The sequence below is a fragment of the Camellia sinensis genome, chromosome 12 (genome assembly GCF_055761805.1).
Source record: "Camellia sinensis isolate YWXY chromosome 12, ASM5576180v1, whole genome shotgun sequence".
Classification (NCBI taxonomy): domain Eukaryota; kingdom Viridiplantae; phylum Streptophyta; class Magnoliopsida; order Ericales; family Theaceae; genus Camellia; species Camellia sinensis.
Window position 1 is genome coordinate 161,008,976 of NC_138972.1, and position 12,631 is coordinate 161,021,606.

Here is a 12,631-nt window from a genome sequence, read left to right on the forward strand (position 1 = left end):
ACTCTTTTGTAACACCCTATTTAGAGTACCCTAGGCCCCAGTTTTATTTCCCCCTTCAACTCTTTCTATATGCTTCATTTCGAGCTCCATAATCTTAGACAACACTTCATCTGCTTTCCCATTGAACTCTATTCCCAGAATTTCCCCCATCTTGAGAGTTGCTTGAGCTTCATTCAATACATACCTCCCTTTATCCCTTCCATTTTTAATCGATGCTGATAAAGAGATTGTAGCTGCTGCTGCTCTCCAAATTGCAGTCTTAGGAGTTGGTCTACTTGTTGAAGTCCCTTTTCGACCATACCCCCTAACTAAATCGCAATATCCCTTCTTTGCCCATTGATGGTTGTATTTCCTTTTACTGCTAATCTTTAACTTTCCTTTTGTATTGCTTACTGATCTAGTGCTGGGCTCTTTATCATGGGCTTCAGACATGCTTGAATTTCTTATACCAAGCCCTACTGCCCCATTCCTTACAGTTGTGTTAGTAACTTGTACTGTAGGCCCATTTTGAACATGTTGTAGCTTATGTACTTGACCTGATAATTTATTGTGGCCCAATACCACTTCAATATTCACTCCAGGTTTAAACAGACTTGACCCACTCAAACTTCTAATATAACCAGGCGTGGGTAGTTGGCTAGCAATTCTCTGACACCCACCCACTTTATCTATAGAGCCGTTTATTTGGTTTCTCGCCTCCATCATTGTGTTACAACCCTTTGTATTGGCCACTTTTCCCACGCCACTTCTTGACTCTGCAATTTCAGTCTCACTCCTCCATCTCACCTCCTTCTCTATCTTCTCACTCCTACTCTGCCCACCTGGCTCATGATCTTGTGCCACATTAGACATATGTTCCAGTTCATGGGCTGACATATGTTCCAGTTCATGGGCTGACTCATCCTCCATATCATCATCATCTTCCTCTTCACTGCTACCTCCATCCATGACATCATCATCTTCCTCTTCATTGTTCTCTTCCATAACTTGAGGCTTATTACACCCACACTTCCTTTTCACTGTTTTCACCATTACCAGTTGCTCCTCACATACTCTCACTGGATGTAGTGCACTTTTACTTTCCAGATAAACAACCTTATTAATTGGCTCGATAAAGCTAGTTGAGATCTTCTTCTTAGCACACACAAATGCCTCTGGCTAGTTTATATCACTATCGAAGTCTATAACTTGTCCCCACAATCCACCAATCCTTTGTAGGTTCGTACTGTTCCATAGATTTAGTGGAATGCCATAGCAACTAATCCAGGCATTTCTCTCTTGCTCCAGCATTAATCCTGGTTTCCCTTCATAAATATGATCACGCCAGTCCAATATCAACTCCGTTATTAGCTTCAGTTTCAGTTCCATATCTTCCTTTGATTTGAATGTTATAACTACATCTCGTCCTCCACTTTTTCTTACCAGAGCATCCTCAATACCAACTAATTCAAGCTCCTTTTTCAAGCTAATCTTAGTATATATAGCCTTCAGATGCACCATTATAATTTCATACAGTCACCCATTTCCAAATTCCTCTGACTTTAAAGTAATGTTTCCACCATCAACACTCTTCTTGCCTGTTATAACCTCTGCATATGATCTCTGATCTGTGACGGGTGTTACTTCACTTCTTTCTATCCCACCTTGGACCTTTTGATTCTTAGTTTGGGTACATACTGGACCTCTTACAACGTTATCATTTACTTTTTCCTTGCCAAAATCTGCAAACTTTACCTCTAAAACTTTATCATCCACCCAAAGACCGTTTGCTTTTTGAATTGCTATTGTGGCAGCCACAATGCAATCAAACCTCACAAATCCGAATCTTGTATTTGTAACCCTTTTTCGTTTATGTGGAAAAAAAACATCCTTTACCACCCAAAACTTTGTAAAAAGATTGGTGAAAAATCTAGAGATCCGCTAGATATTGATTTGTGATTATGTATCAATTTAAAGCAATAAAACAATCGCAATCAAACAATCAAGACAAATCGATACAATGATTTTACATGAAAAAATCACAATTGGACACCTCCAATTGTGATAAAAAAAATCACGGGTAACAGCCACAAAACAATTCACTAAGAAGATACAAAGGAATTACACAGGTATACTCTCAATTACCTAGCGAATCCACACCCGAATTGAACCGACCTCTATGTGTCTCTTCCAACCCCGTCTTCACCTCGGAATTATCTTGACGATGAGCCACTCCAGAATCCACCAAAGTTTCAAGCTCGTATTCTTCAGAATCCATCGAAGAACAACTCTCTCTTTTGTATAGAATTAAACAAACAATCCTTTGATGTAAACTTCTAAAACCATGAGTTGAATACTCAATCAAAATATCAAAGAAAACTAGCAAAATATCTCTAGAGATAAACCTTAATATCCACAAAGAAGATCTGGAGAAGTAATCCTAAAATTTGACAGAAACCCGTACTTATAGAAATCTGAATCGCGACGCTCGCTCGAGCGAAGACTCTCTCGCTCGAGCGAGGAACCAAAAACGCGTGTTTTCCATAAGTGGCTTCACTCAAGCCACACACCCTTCGCTCGAGCGTACATTCATCTCTTTCAAGTTTTTACACTGTGCCTTCGCTCGAACGAGAACTCCCGCAAGCTGACCGGGCAACTCGATCCCCGTCATAATCAGCGAAGTGGCAATCTTGAAAGCATTAACATCACAAACTTCTCTGTAAAGCATAATTCGGGTTGGATTCGCATCTAAAAACTCATAGCCTCATTGAAATAAAAAGTGCGAAAACAAATACAATTGAAAGGAGTTTTGTCAAACGGGATTGCCAAGAAAAAACCTAACAATTGGAAAGACCCTTTGAATTCACTGAATTTGGTAAGTTGACCACAAACACAGTGAAGATATCTGTGCTGCCTTTCTGTTTCTATGTTCATTGTCTTCCGCTTTGCCTCACCACATGTATTCATTTTCCTTGTTGGGTGCCTTGTGGCCTCTATTCTCCTTGTTGGGCGCCAGATGACCTCCATCCTCCTTGTTTAGTCATTCCAATATATATGAAGAAACTTAACTGGGAATTGTGTTGAAGTAATTCTTACCACATAACTGAAAAAATTACCATTATCTAAAAATTAAATGTTATATCAATAATTTGAAAATTTTTAAATGAATTAATACAAATATTGAAGACTGTAATTTTTTTTTTGAACACTATTGAAGGAGGAATCAGTGTGCTTGGTTTCAGTTTTCTAAATTCAGTTTTCTAAAAGCTGAGTTTTTTGTTTTTTATTTTTTTGTTTTTAGTGAATATTTTTAAAATTTTAAGTAATTTTTTTTACTTTTTTATATGCACCTTACTTAGATGTATCTAAAATAGTAAAATATTTGTGAAAAAATATTTTAAAAAATTAATAAATACACAAAAATATGAAAATGTATTGAATTTTTGTTTTTTTTTTGTATTTTTTGATATTTAATGTATTTTTTAAAGATTTTTTTTCATAAATATTATACTTTTTAAGTGTATTTATGTTAGGTGTGTCTAACAATTAAAGCAAAATGCTTAAAATATTAAAAAAATTCATTGAAAACATTAAAATACGAAAAATAAAAAAGTACAATTTTTTTAAAATTGAAACCAAACAAACTGAATGATTATGTATTTCAAGAATTCTAATTAAATTATGTATTCACATGATAATAATGATTACTTTTTGTAATATACAGAAAAAAAGTAACGGATATATAACTAATAAAATTGTAATAACATATATGACTCAGAATATGAGTGGACACGGGGGGCGGAGGCAGCATAGGCTGAGGGGTCACGTCTCCCCCTTCAGTTTTGTATTTTTTTTTGTTATTGTCATGTATAAAATGTATTTTTTGTTTTTTTTTCTTTCTTAACATGTTCTTTGCCTAATGATTTTATATTGTTCATAACAAGTAATTATTTGATACTTTAAAAACACTATGTGATATTATTTATGTAGTAGTTTAAATCAATAGTGTAGTAAAAAATATTATAGATTGGATATAATGAACTCATTATTTTCAAGTAATTGACATACTACTTAGTATGATTTGTGATTTTCTATGCTTTGAGCATAACGTAGGTAACGTCATATGGTACTCTAAGACTGTTTAATAATTTTCATTCAAAACGCATCATTTATAAGCAATGTCATCTCTTTAATATTTTTCTGTCAAATAAAAATTAAATAGATTCTATAATAATTTGTGCTATAAATGATGTGTTTTTATTTTTTAAAATTAAGAATTTTAATTCATAATTTTTTGTACTAAAATTGTAAACTTACATTATCATCTCACACCGAACTATTCCACACTATTATAAAATTTTGATTTATTCTTATAAATAATAAATATGTAATATTTTACTTTTAAATGTATCTCATAAAATGATTATTATCTTAATGGTGCTTATAAATTTTTTTAAAATAAAAAATTATAATTAATAAGTGCTTTTTTAGCTTAATTTTTTTGACTCCGTTACTGAGTGGACGGACGGGTGATAATTTTTCTTATGACTTGTGTGAACAAATTTGTATATAATTTTTGTGAAGGGAGAGTGGAGCGACAAAAGATGATGGGAAAGCGAGTGGGGGTGGTTGAGAGGTGGCGTGGGATTTGACTCTTGATGATGATCATCATCACTACTACCTTTCAGACGTGACAACACAACACAACACATGTTCCTATCATCCACAAGACAAGAGAACTTACAGATATATGGTGGCCCAGCCCAGGCCATAGTCTCTATCCAATTTTTTTCCCTCTTCAGATCCTATGGGGAACTTTAAATCTCAACCGTCCGTCCACTCTAAAATAGAGGCAAGGCGGACAAGCAGCCACGTCCGCACAAGAGAAATAGTTTAGTAAAGATGCCGTTTAAAATCAACGAACCAAACAAAACAGAAATCAATCCCTCCTCTCCTCCGTCAGTGTCTCTTTCATTCATTCATTCTTTCTTTCTTTCTTCTGGGTTTGAGAAAGCAATATATTATAATTATATTATATAGCTGCCTGCCTCCACCTCCATCTTTTCTCTTTGTATTATGGATATACTGTTTAGGAAGTTTTCTAGTTTACAAATTTTAAACTCTTTATAGCATTCTTGATCATAAAAAAAAAGAAAGATGCTAGAATCAGTTGATCATTACAACACGAATGATTAGATATTGTTCGTTAACAAATGTCTCTCTGCGTGAGAATGGTAAGGGGTTCGCCATGATCATTCATGTTGTTGGATAAAACTCTTCCTCTTCTTCTTCGAGATATTTCTCCTCACTCAAAAAAACTCTGCGCTGCGAAGCTGGTGATGTGCCTCGATATGTGTAGAGGAGAGGAGGATGACTATCAAAAATACTTAAAAATTCTATCAAAATTTTTATTAAATATAATATAGAATTCACATAAAATTATATAGCGTAAATTTTATATTTATATAAAATATTTGATAAAAAATATAATAAAACTTTTGACATCCGTAACATTAGTCGGACGACTACTGTCTGTCGAGGAGTTTTGTGTTTTTAATCCGTTTGTTGCTCCAAGGAATGTTCAAATGGGCCCAATGGCTTTCTCGGGCTTTACGTACGAGGCTCCCGCCCGACAGAAAATAAAATAAAATAAAACAACGACAAGGTTTCTTTTTAGAAGCTCGTACTTCTTAAGCAAATGTGATCATTTATGATTTACTACTTATTATTATTTTTTTGTTTTATTTTATTTTGTTTTGCTTTTTTTTTTTTTTTTTGAATCAGGAAAAAGGAGATTATGTGGGGGCATCACGATCTCCGTAGGCTCAGGCCTTGAGATAATCGGTCGCCCGCCTGGTTTAGCCCGATCCATAAGAAAGGACCTATCAACAAGGCATCAGTGGAGCTCATGATTTACTACTTATTATTAAGTCATTATATAAGTTATACAATCTTTTTTGACAACTTGCTGTTCGGGTCAACTAATCCCACCGTCCACTAACAGGGACTCATTTAAAGTTAGAGCAACGTTCTGTATGGACTGGCTCAATACAAGGATTGATAGCACTTAAGAGGTTTTAAATTTGAGACCTAAAGAGGAACAAACTTCTAAGTCCCAAGCCTACACCACTAGGCCAACCTTTGGGAGTTATATAAATTATACAATTTGAAAGTTCTTTAATTTTTGTTCAATTCTCCAACACCTACGTTGTGTTTTGTTGGAGAACTTGAAAAAGAATTTAAAAAGAAAAATAGAAAAAGAAGGTAAAATATTAATAAAATATATATATATTTTATTTATTTTCACACATATTTTTCATTTTTTCTTTCAAATATGTTTTTAAATTTCTCAACCAAACACAGCATTAAAGTCATCTCAAACATTAAAAAACATGTATTTAGGAATTTTAAATTTTTTAAGTGAATATGTATTTTTTAATTAAATTTTTATTTGAAAATATATTCTCTAACTTTTAAAAGAATCTATTATACTTGGATCTCTAAAAAAAAGATTGAATAAAAGAATTCTATTATTTTAATATTTTTATACTTTATATTTTTAGTTTAAAAAAGGGCAAATTATTAATACCTCTCGAGATTTGACTAAAATATAGATTTCTCCTGAGATTTTCCTGCCCCCTGAGATTTATATTTACATAACAAATTGTCCCCTCATTTGTTAAGTAAATATAAACCTCAAAGGGCAATTTGTAATTTTCCAAATTTTAGGAAAATCTGTATTTTATTCAAATCTCGAGGGGACTGTTGGTAATGTGTCCTTTAAAAAATTACTATAATTTTTTTTTATTGAAATTCGGGAAAAAAAAATTTATTTGATATGAACCACTCCAATTTACAAACTCAAATTTAAGTATGAATTTGAATACAAACTTTATTATGAAAGGAGTAAATTTGAGAGTCATCAAATAATTTTAAAAATATTGAGTAAGAATTTGAGTCTCACTTAATTTGGATAAATATTTGAATAAAATTTAATTTAATATAAATTTGAGTCAAGGAGTGAAACATATTTTGAATATTTTTACTTAACTTTTTTAATGGGACCTAAATTTAAATTTAGGAGGGTTGGTGTGGCAAGTTTCAAAAAAATTAAAAAGTTAAAAAGTCATTATCTTATTTAAGTCACATTATCTTATTTAAGTTATATCACTTTTCTAGCACATTACTTCAAACCCAACCGAAATTCAATCCATATTTCATAAAAAGTCAAAAAGTACACTTATTTAGATCATCCCAAACATCTCCCAGTTGAAATTAGATTCTTAAAAATATGAGTTTGAATCAATAATTGAGTTTGAATCAAACACTTATTTCATAATATGTGTTTGAATCAATAATTGAGTTGAAATTAGATCCCAAACACTTATTTAGATCGTTCTAAACATTTATTTCATAATATGAGTTTGAATCAATAATTGAAGATGCCTAATGAGATATAATGAAAATGACTTAAAAGTAAACAAGCACGAGGAAAATAAAATAAAAAATTGTAAAGAATATTCACAGTATTAAAAATATTCACAGTAAAAATATTCACAGTATTAAAAAATTAGTTTAGTGACCTAAGTATTAATTTCATAGAGATCGTTTAGAATTTAAAAATATTTTGTTTTCACTACAAAAAAACTTGTTTTTTGCGACGGTAAACGGCCGTCGCAAATGCCCCGAAAGCCGTCGCTAATGTCTTTTGCGACGGTAATGTGGCTTTTTGCGACGGTAAGGGGGGGTCGCGACAGACGGGGTTGCAAAAGACCTTTGGCGACGGTATGTACCGTCGCCATTAGTTTCTGCGACGGTATGCCAAGTTTTTTGCGACGGCATTTTTCCCGTCGCAAATAATGGTGGAAAAATCACTTTTCGCGACGGCACGTAATTCCCGTCGCTAAAAGTGATTTTTTGAGACGGGAAAATTACCGTCGTTAAAGGCTCTGGCATCATATAAGTATTGGCGACGGCACGGTTTACCGTCGCTAAAGGTGTCCTGTACATTCAATAAGGCAGCTTTTGCGACTGTGTTGGTACCGTCGCAAAAGGCTATTACTGGTTTTTGCGACGGGTTCTTCTCCCGTCTCAAAAAATAAAAAAAAAATAAAAAACCCTGTTGATAAATTAATAAAAAAATTAAAATAACCTGTATTAGATAAAAAATAAGTATAAAAAATTGAAAAATTACAGAATAATATAAATACGTACATAAACAAAAATTGACAAATAATGAAAATTAATAATATTGTTCAATTCATAGCAATACAGAAATAAAAATTCAGAACAATAACGTCGCATAATACATACATAATGTTGCTCCCAAATTTAAATAACATAAATCAAAATCAAAATCAAAATCAAAAGTTTTCGTCTTCATTCGTTCGTGGGTTACAAAAACAAAAATTAGTCATAATCTTGATACACCCGCATTCCAGAAAAAAGCCAACTGCTACTCAGGAAATATCTGAAAAAAACAAGATAAAAATAATTAAAAACCATATAATGTGTTAATATTTTAATTATAGAAAAATATAAAAAAAAATTGATTACTATATAATTAGAAAGATAGTTTAGTAAATAATTTTGACAAACCGAAATCCGGCTCTAACTCCCAAACCGGGAACCCGATTCGAGCCCCGTCTTCTCCCACAAGTCTCTCGTGCCTAGGCGGTCGTGTGTGCCAAGTTTCGTGCTAAACCGATGCCGTTTGGTGATTTTGGGGCGTTAACGCCTCGAATTCAAGTTTCTTAAGGAAGTTGTTTGCCTAAAGTGAAATCCGACTCTAACTCCCAAACCGGGAACCCGATTCGAGCCCCGTCTTCTCCCACAAGTCTCTCGTGCCTAGGCGGTCGTGTGTGCCAAGTTTCGTGCTAAACCGACGCCGTTTGGTGATTTTGGGGCGTTAACGCCTCGAATTCAAGTTTCTTAAGGAAGTTGTTTACCTAAAGTGAAATCCGGCTCTAACTCCCAAACCGGGAACCCGATTCGAGCCCCGTCTTCTCCCACAAGTCTCTCGTGCCTAGGCGGTCGTGTGTGCCAAGTTTCGTGCTAAACCGACGCCGTTTGGTGATTTTGGGGCGTTAACGCCTCGAATTCAAGTTTCTTAAGGAAGTTGTTTACCTAAAGTGAAATCCGGCTCTAACTCCCAAACCGGGAACCCGATTCGAGCCCCGTCTTCTCCCACAAGTCTCTCGTGCCTAGGCGGTCGTGTGTGCCAAGTTTCGTGCTAAACCGATGCCGTTTGGTGATTTTGGGGCGTTAACGCCTCGAATTCAAGTTTCTTAAGGAAGTTGTTTGCCTAAAGTGAAATCCGACTCTAACTCCCAAACCGGGAACCCGATTCGAGCCCCGTCTTCTCCCACAAGTCTCTCGTGCCTAGGCGGTCGTGTGTGCCAAGTTTCGTGCTAAACCGACGCCGTTTGGTGATTTTGGGGCGTTAACGCCTCGAATTCAAGTTTCTTAAGGAAGTTGTTTGCCTAAAGTGAAATCCGGCTCTAACTCCCAAACCGGGAACCCGATTCGAGCCCCGTCTTCTCCCACAAGTCTCTCGTGCCTAGGCGGTCGTGTGTACCAAGTTTCGTGCTAAACCGACGCCGTTTGGTGATTTTGGGGCGTTAACGCCTCGAATTCAAGTTTCTTAAGGAAGTTGTTTGCCTAAAGTGAAATCCGACTCTAACTCCCAAACCGGGAACCCGATTCGAGCCCCGTCTTCTCCCACAAGTCTCTCGTGCCTAGGTGGTCGTGTGTGCCAAGTTTCGTGCTAAACCGACGCCGTTTGGTGATTTTGGGGCGTTAACGCCTCGAATTCAAGTTTCTTAAGGAAGTTGTTTACCTAAAGTGAAATCCGGCTCTAACTCCCTAACCGGGAACCCGATTCGAGCCCCGTCTTCTCCCACAAGTCTCTCGTGCCTAGGCGGTCGTGTGTGCCAAGTTTTGTCCTAAACCGACGCCGTTTGCTGATTTTGGGGCGTTAACGCCTCGAATTCAAGTTTCTGAAACACAAAGATGTATTTTAGCTTAGAATGCAAAGATAAATTTTATACCTGATCTTCTGGTGGTGGTGTATATGGATTCTCGTCTTCTGCAGATTCCCTAAATGCCCGGTGGCCACTCGATGCATCAGGAACCTATGTTAGTCAGTGCATAATGTGTTAATCATATTCGAATTTCATACATAATCTTGAGTGAAAATTGAACTATCAAACAATTGTGATGTTTATATGGAACCTGTCTGTTGGGATCCACACTCGCCCCCTGTGACACAAGGGCCATCATCTCAGCTCTCATCTGCTGCAAATGTGTAGAGAACTCTGCTCGCAGCTCCTCCCTCAACTCATCCCTTAGCTCAGCACGAACCTGCTGCGTGATCTGATCAATAGTCGATGGATGGGGTGTTGACTGTGATGGCCCAGCACCATCCTTATACACCACTCTGCGAGGCACGATTCTCCCGTATGTGCGACAATATCCATGTCTGTCATGACCTATCAACTCATGGAAAATGGCATTCCTAGCCTCCAAAGTCCGACCATCCTCAGGTAGCATAGAGAGTTGACGATTAAACTCATCTTGTATTGAATAAGACACACAAGTATACGCGAAATTAAGATGGTTGACACACAAAAAATAAACTTTAAATACAATCAAAGGTGTTTGGAAACTACCAAGGTCTGGATAACCTCTGGGTCATCTACTCTACGTGTCATAAGCCAAACATTCATCTTATCAGCAGACTCCCCCTTACTGGTCATCTAAATTTTTTTTTAGAAATATGAAAATTAGAATCCAAATAATTTGCAAATATACAATGTTTATTTATATGGAAAAATAAAACAATAAAATGTAAACCTCATGCCGTATCTGAGAGAAAGTAGTACGCCCTGTGGTATGAGCTATGCCGTGAGCTCGCCGATTTTTAGCGTTCCTACTTGCAATTTTCTATAACAAGTTCAACAAATGTAAGTATGTAAATATGATTTGTATGTTTACATATCATAAATATAACGTAATTGTATACCTCAGCATCGGAAGTACGCCAATACTCTACAAGTTGTTCCCACTGGCTTGGCACAACGTTCATAGGAACATCATCCTTCAGATTAGGATCAGAGCTTCTAGGCTTGAAATACTTAGCCTTAAGCTTGTTCTTGTGATCCTTCCATATGCTGTTGCAGTTTTTCATGCAGATTGGCTTGTACTCCTCTGGACATATATTCAAATTGTCCTATAAAACACAAAGTTTAAGGCTAAGTATAACACAAATTTGGAATTCGAATTTGTGGACAAAAATATACTTTTACCTTCACATCCTTCCAGATAGCATCAACAATATCATCAGGCACACTGTTCCAGTCAACAAAAGTAAGAGGAACAATGTTACCATTCCGGACAATAATGCCAAGTTGAGTAGTTAACTTGGCCACGTTATCTCCTATTGGGCAGTAATTTCCATCAAATTGTATGTGCAGCTTTTTACCAGTACCCCACTCTTTAATGCCCTTGGCACATCCTCTACCACGCCTAGTCGAGGTCGATGAAGAACTAACATGACCTGCGATATACAATAATAATAAACAATATGCAATGGTAACAACCAAATGCAAATTTAAATAATGTGAATACAAATCATATCAAATAAACCTGATGTGGGCTGTGAAGAAGTCGAAGGGTCTGCAAAATAAAATGAGAATAAACAAGTTATATATAATGAGCATAAATAAATGTATGTGTAAATAATTTTCATGCAACTCAAAGCAAATTTAAATACCTGCGGATGGCTCATAAGCTGATGATAATAGCTGCTGTGGTGCCATTGATGGTGGACGCATCGATGGTAGGCGTGGAGGCCGAGTACATGGTAGCTGCTGTGGTGCCACTGATGGTGGTCGATACGGTGGTAATGGCCCCTCAGATGCTGGTGGCACTAATGGCCCCTCCGATGCTGGCCGATGTGATGCCTCCTCTAATGGTGGTGCTACTGATGTCCTGTTATGTAGCACATCAGACATCATGCGCCGGGGATGATCAGGCTTCCTCTTCCTTCCCATAATAATCTTCAAGCAATATAACATTAATTGACATTAGAAACATAGACAATGGTTTGTCATCAACTATAATATGACATGATTTGAACTAATACAATTACAAAGACAAAGTAAATTAAGAAATTGATGATTAACTACAACCTTGGCCTTAATTGAATTACTAATGTTGATTACATATCAGCCTATTTGAACATCAACTGTTTCCCCTTCTACGGCTTCCCTCACCCAACCAACTTCTTCATCACGAAGCATTATATTTTCTTCCAATTGTTGGCTCATGTATGGCTCGATTTGTGGATCAGTTGAACTCATATCAAATAAACCTCTTTGAGACATCTTCACCACGACTTGCCAGTCTGGTTGTAACGGGTCTGCAACATACCAAACTTGCTCTGCTTGGGACGCCAAGATGAAAGGTTCATTGGTAATTCGATCATCTCGGTACAACAAATGATTGAAGTTCACCAACGTGAAATTGAAGACATCTTCTTTCTTTCCGTGAATGTTGTCAATCCAATCACACTTAAACAACACATGTTTCTTCTCATTGGAATATCGAATCTCAACAATATCTGTCAATTGTCCATAATAGTACACAGACC

General features: G+C 36.1%; 1 protein-coding gene across 1 annotated transcript; it reads right to left on the minus strand.

Moving 5' to 3' along the window:
* Window positions 1-10,800: 10,800 nt before the first annotated feature.
* LOC145804020 (uncharacterized) lies at window positions 10,801-11,813 on the minus strand. The gene is made up of 5 exons (XM_082897432.1): window positions 11,753-11,813; window positions 11,626-11,655; window positions 11,286-11,536; window positions 11,003-11,209; window positions 10,801-10,923 (listed from the first exon to the last, which is right to left on the minus strand). The coding sequence occupies exons 1-5, from the start codon at window positions 11,811-11,813 to the stop codon at window positions 10,801-10,803; spliced, it is 672 nt and encodes a 223-aa protein (XP_082753558.1).
* Window positions 11,814-12,631: the final 818 nt, after the last annotated feature.

What these genes read in the sequence shown, in the direction of transcription:
- LOC145804020 (XM_082897432.1), bottom strand. Translation starts at nt 11,813, where the DNA reads ATGCGTCCACCATCAATGGCACCACAGCAGCTATTATCATCAGCTTAT. An exon ending in AGCTTATGAGCCATCCGCAG is followed by an intron (nt 11,656 to 11,752) that starts GTATTTAAATTT and finishes TTTATTTTGCAG; the next exon opens with ACCCTTCGACTTCTTCACAG. An exon ending in GGCGTACTTCCGATGCTGAG is followed by an intron (nt 10,924 to 11,002) that starts GTATACAATTAC and finishes AACTTGTTATAG; the next exon opens with AAAATTGCAAGTAGGAACGC.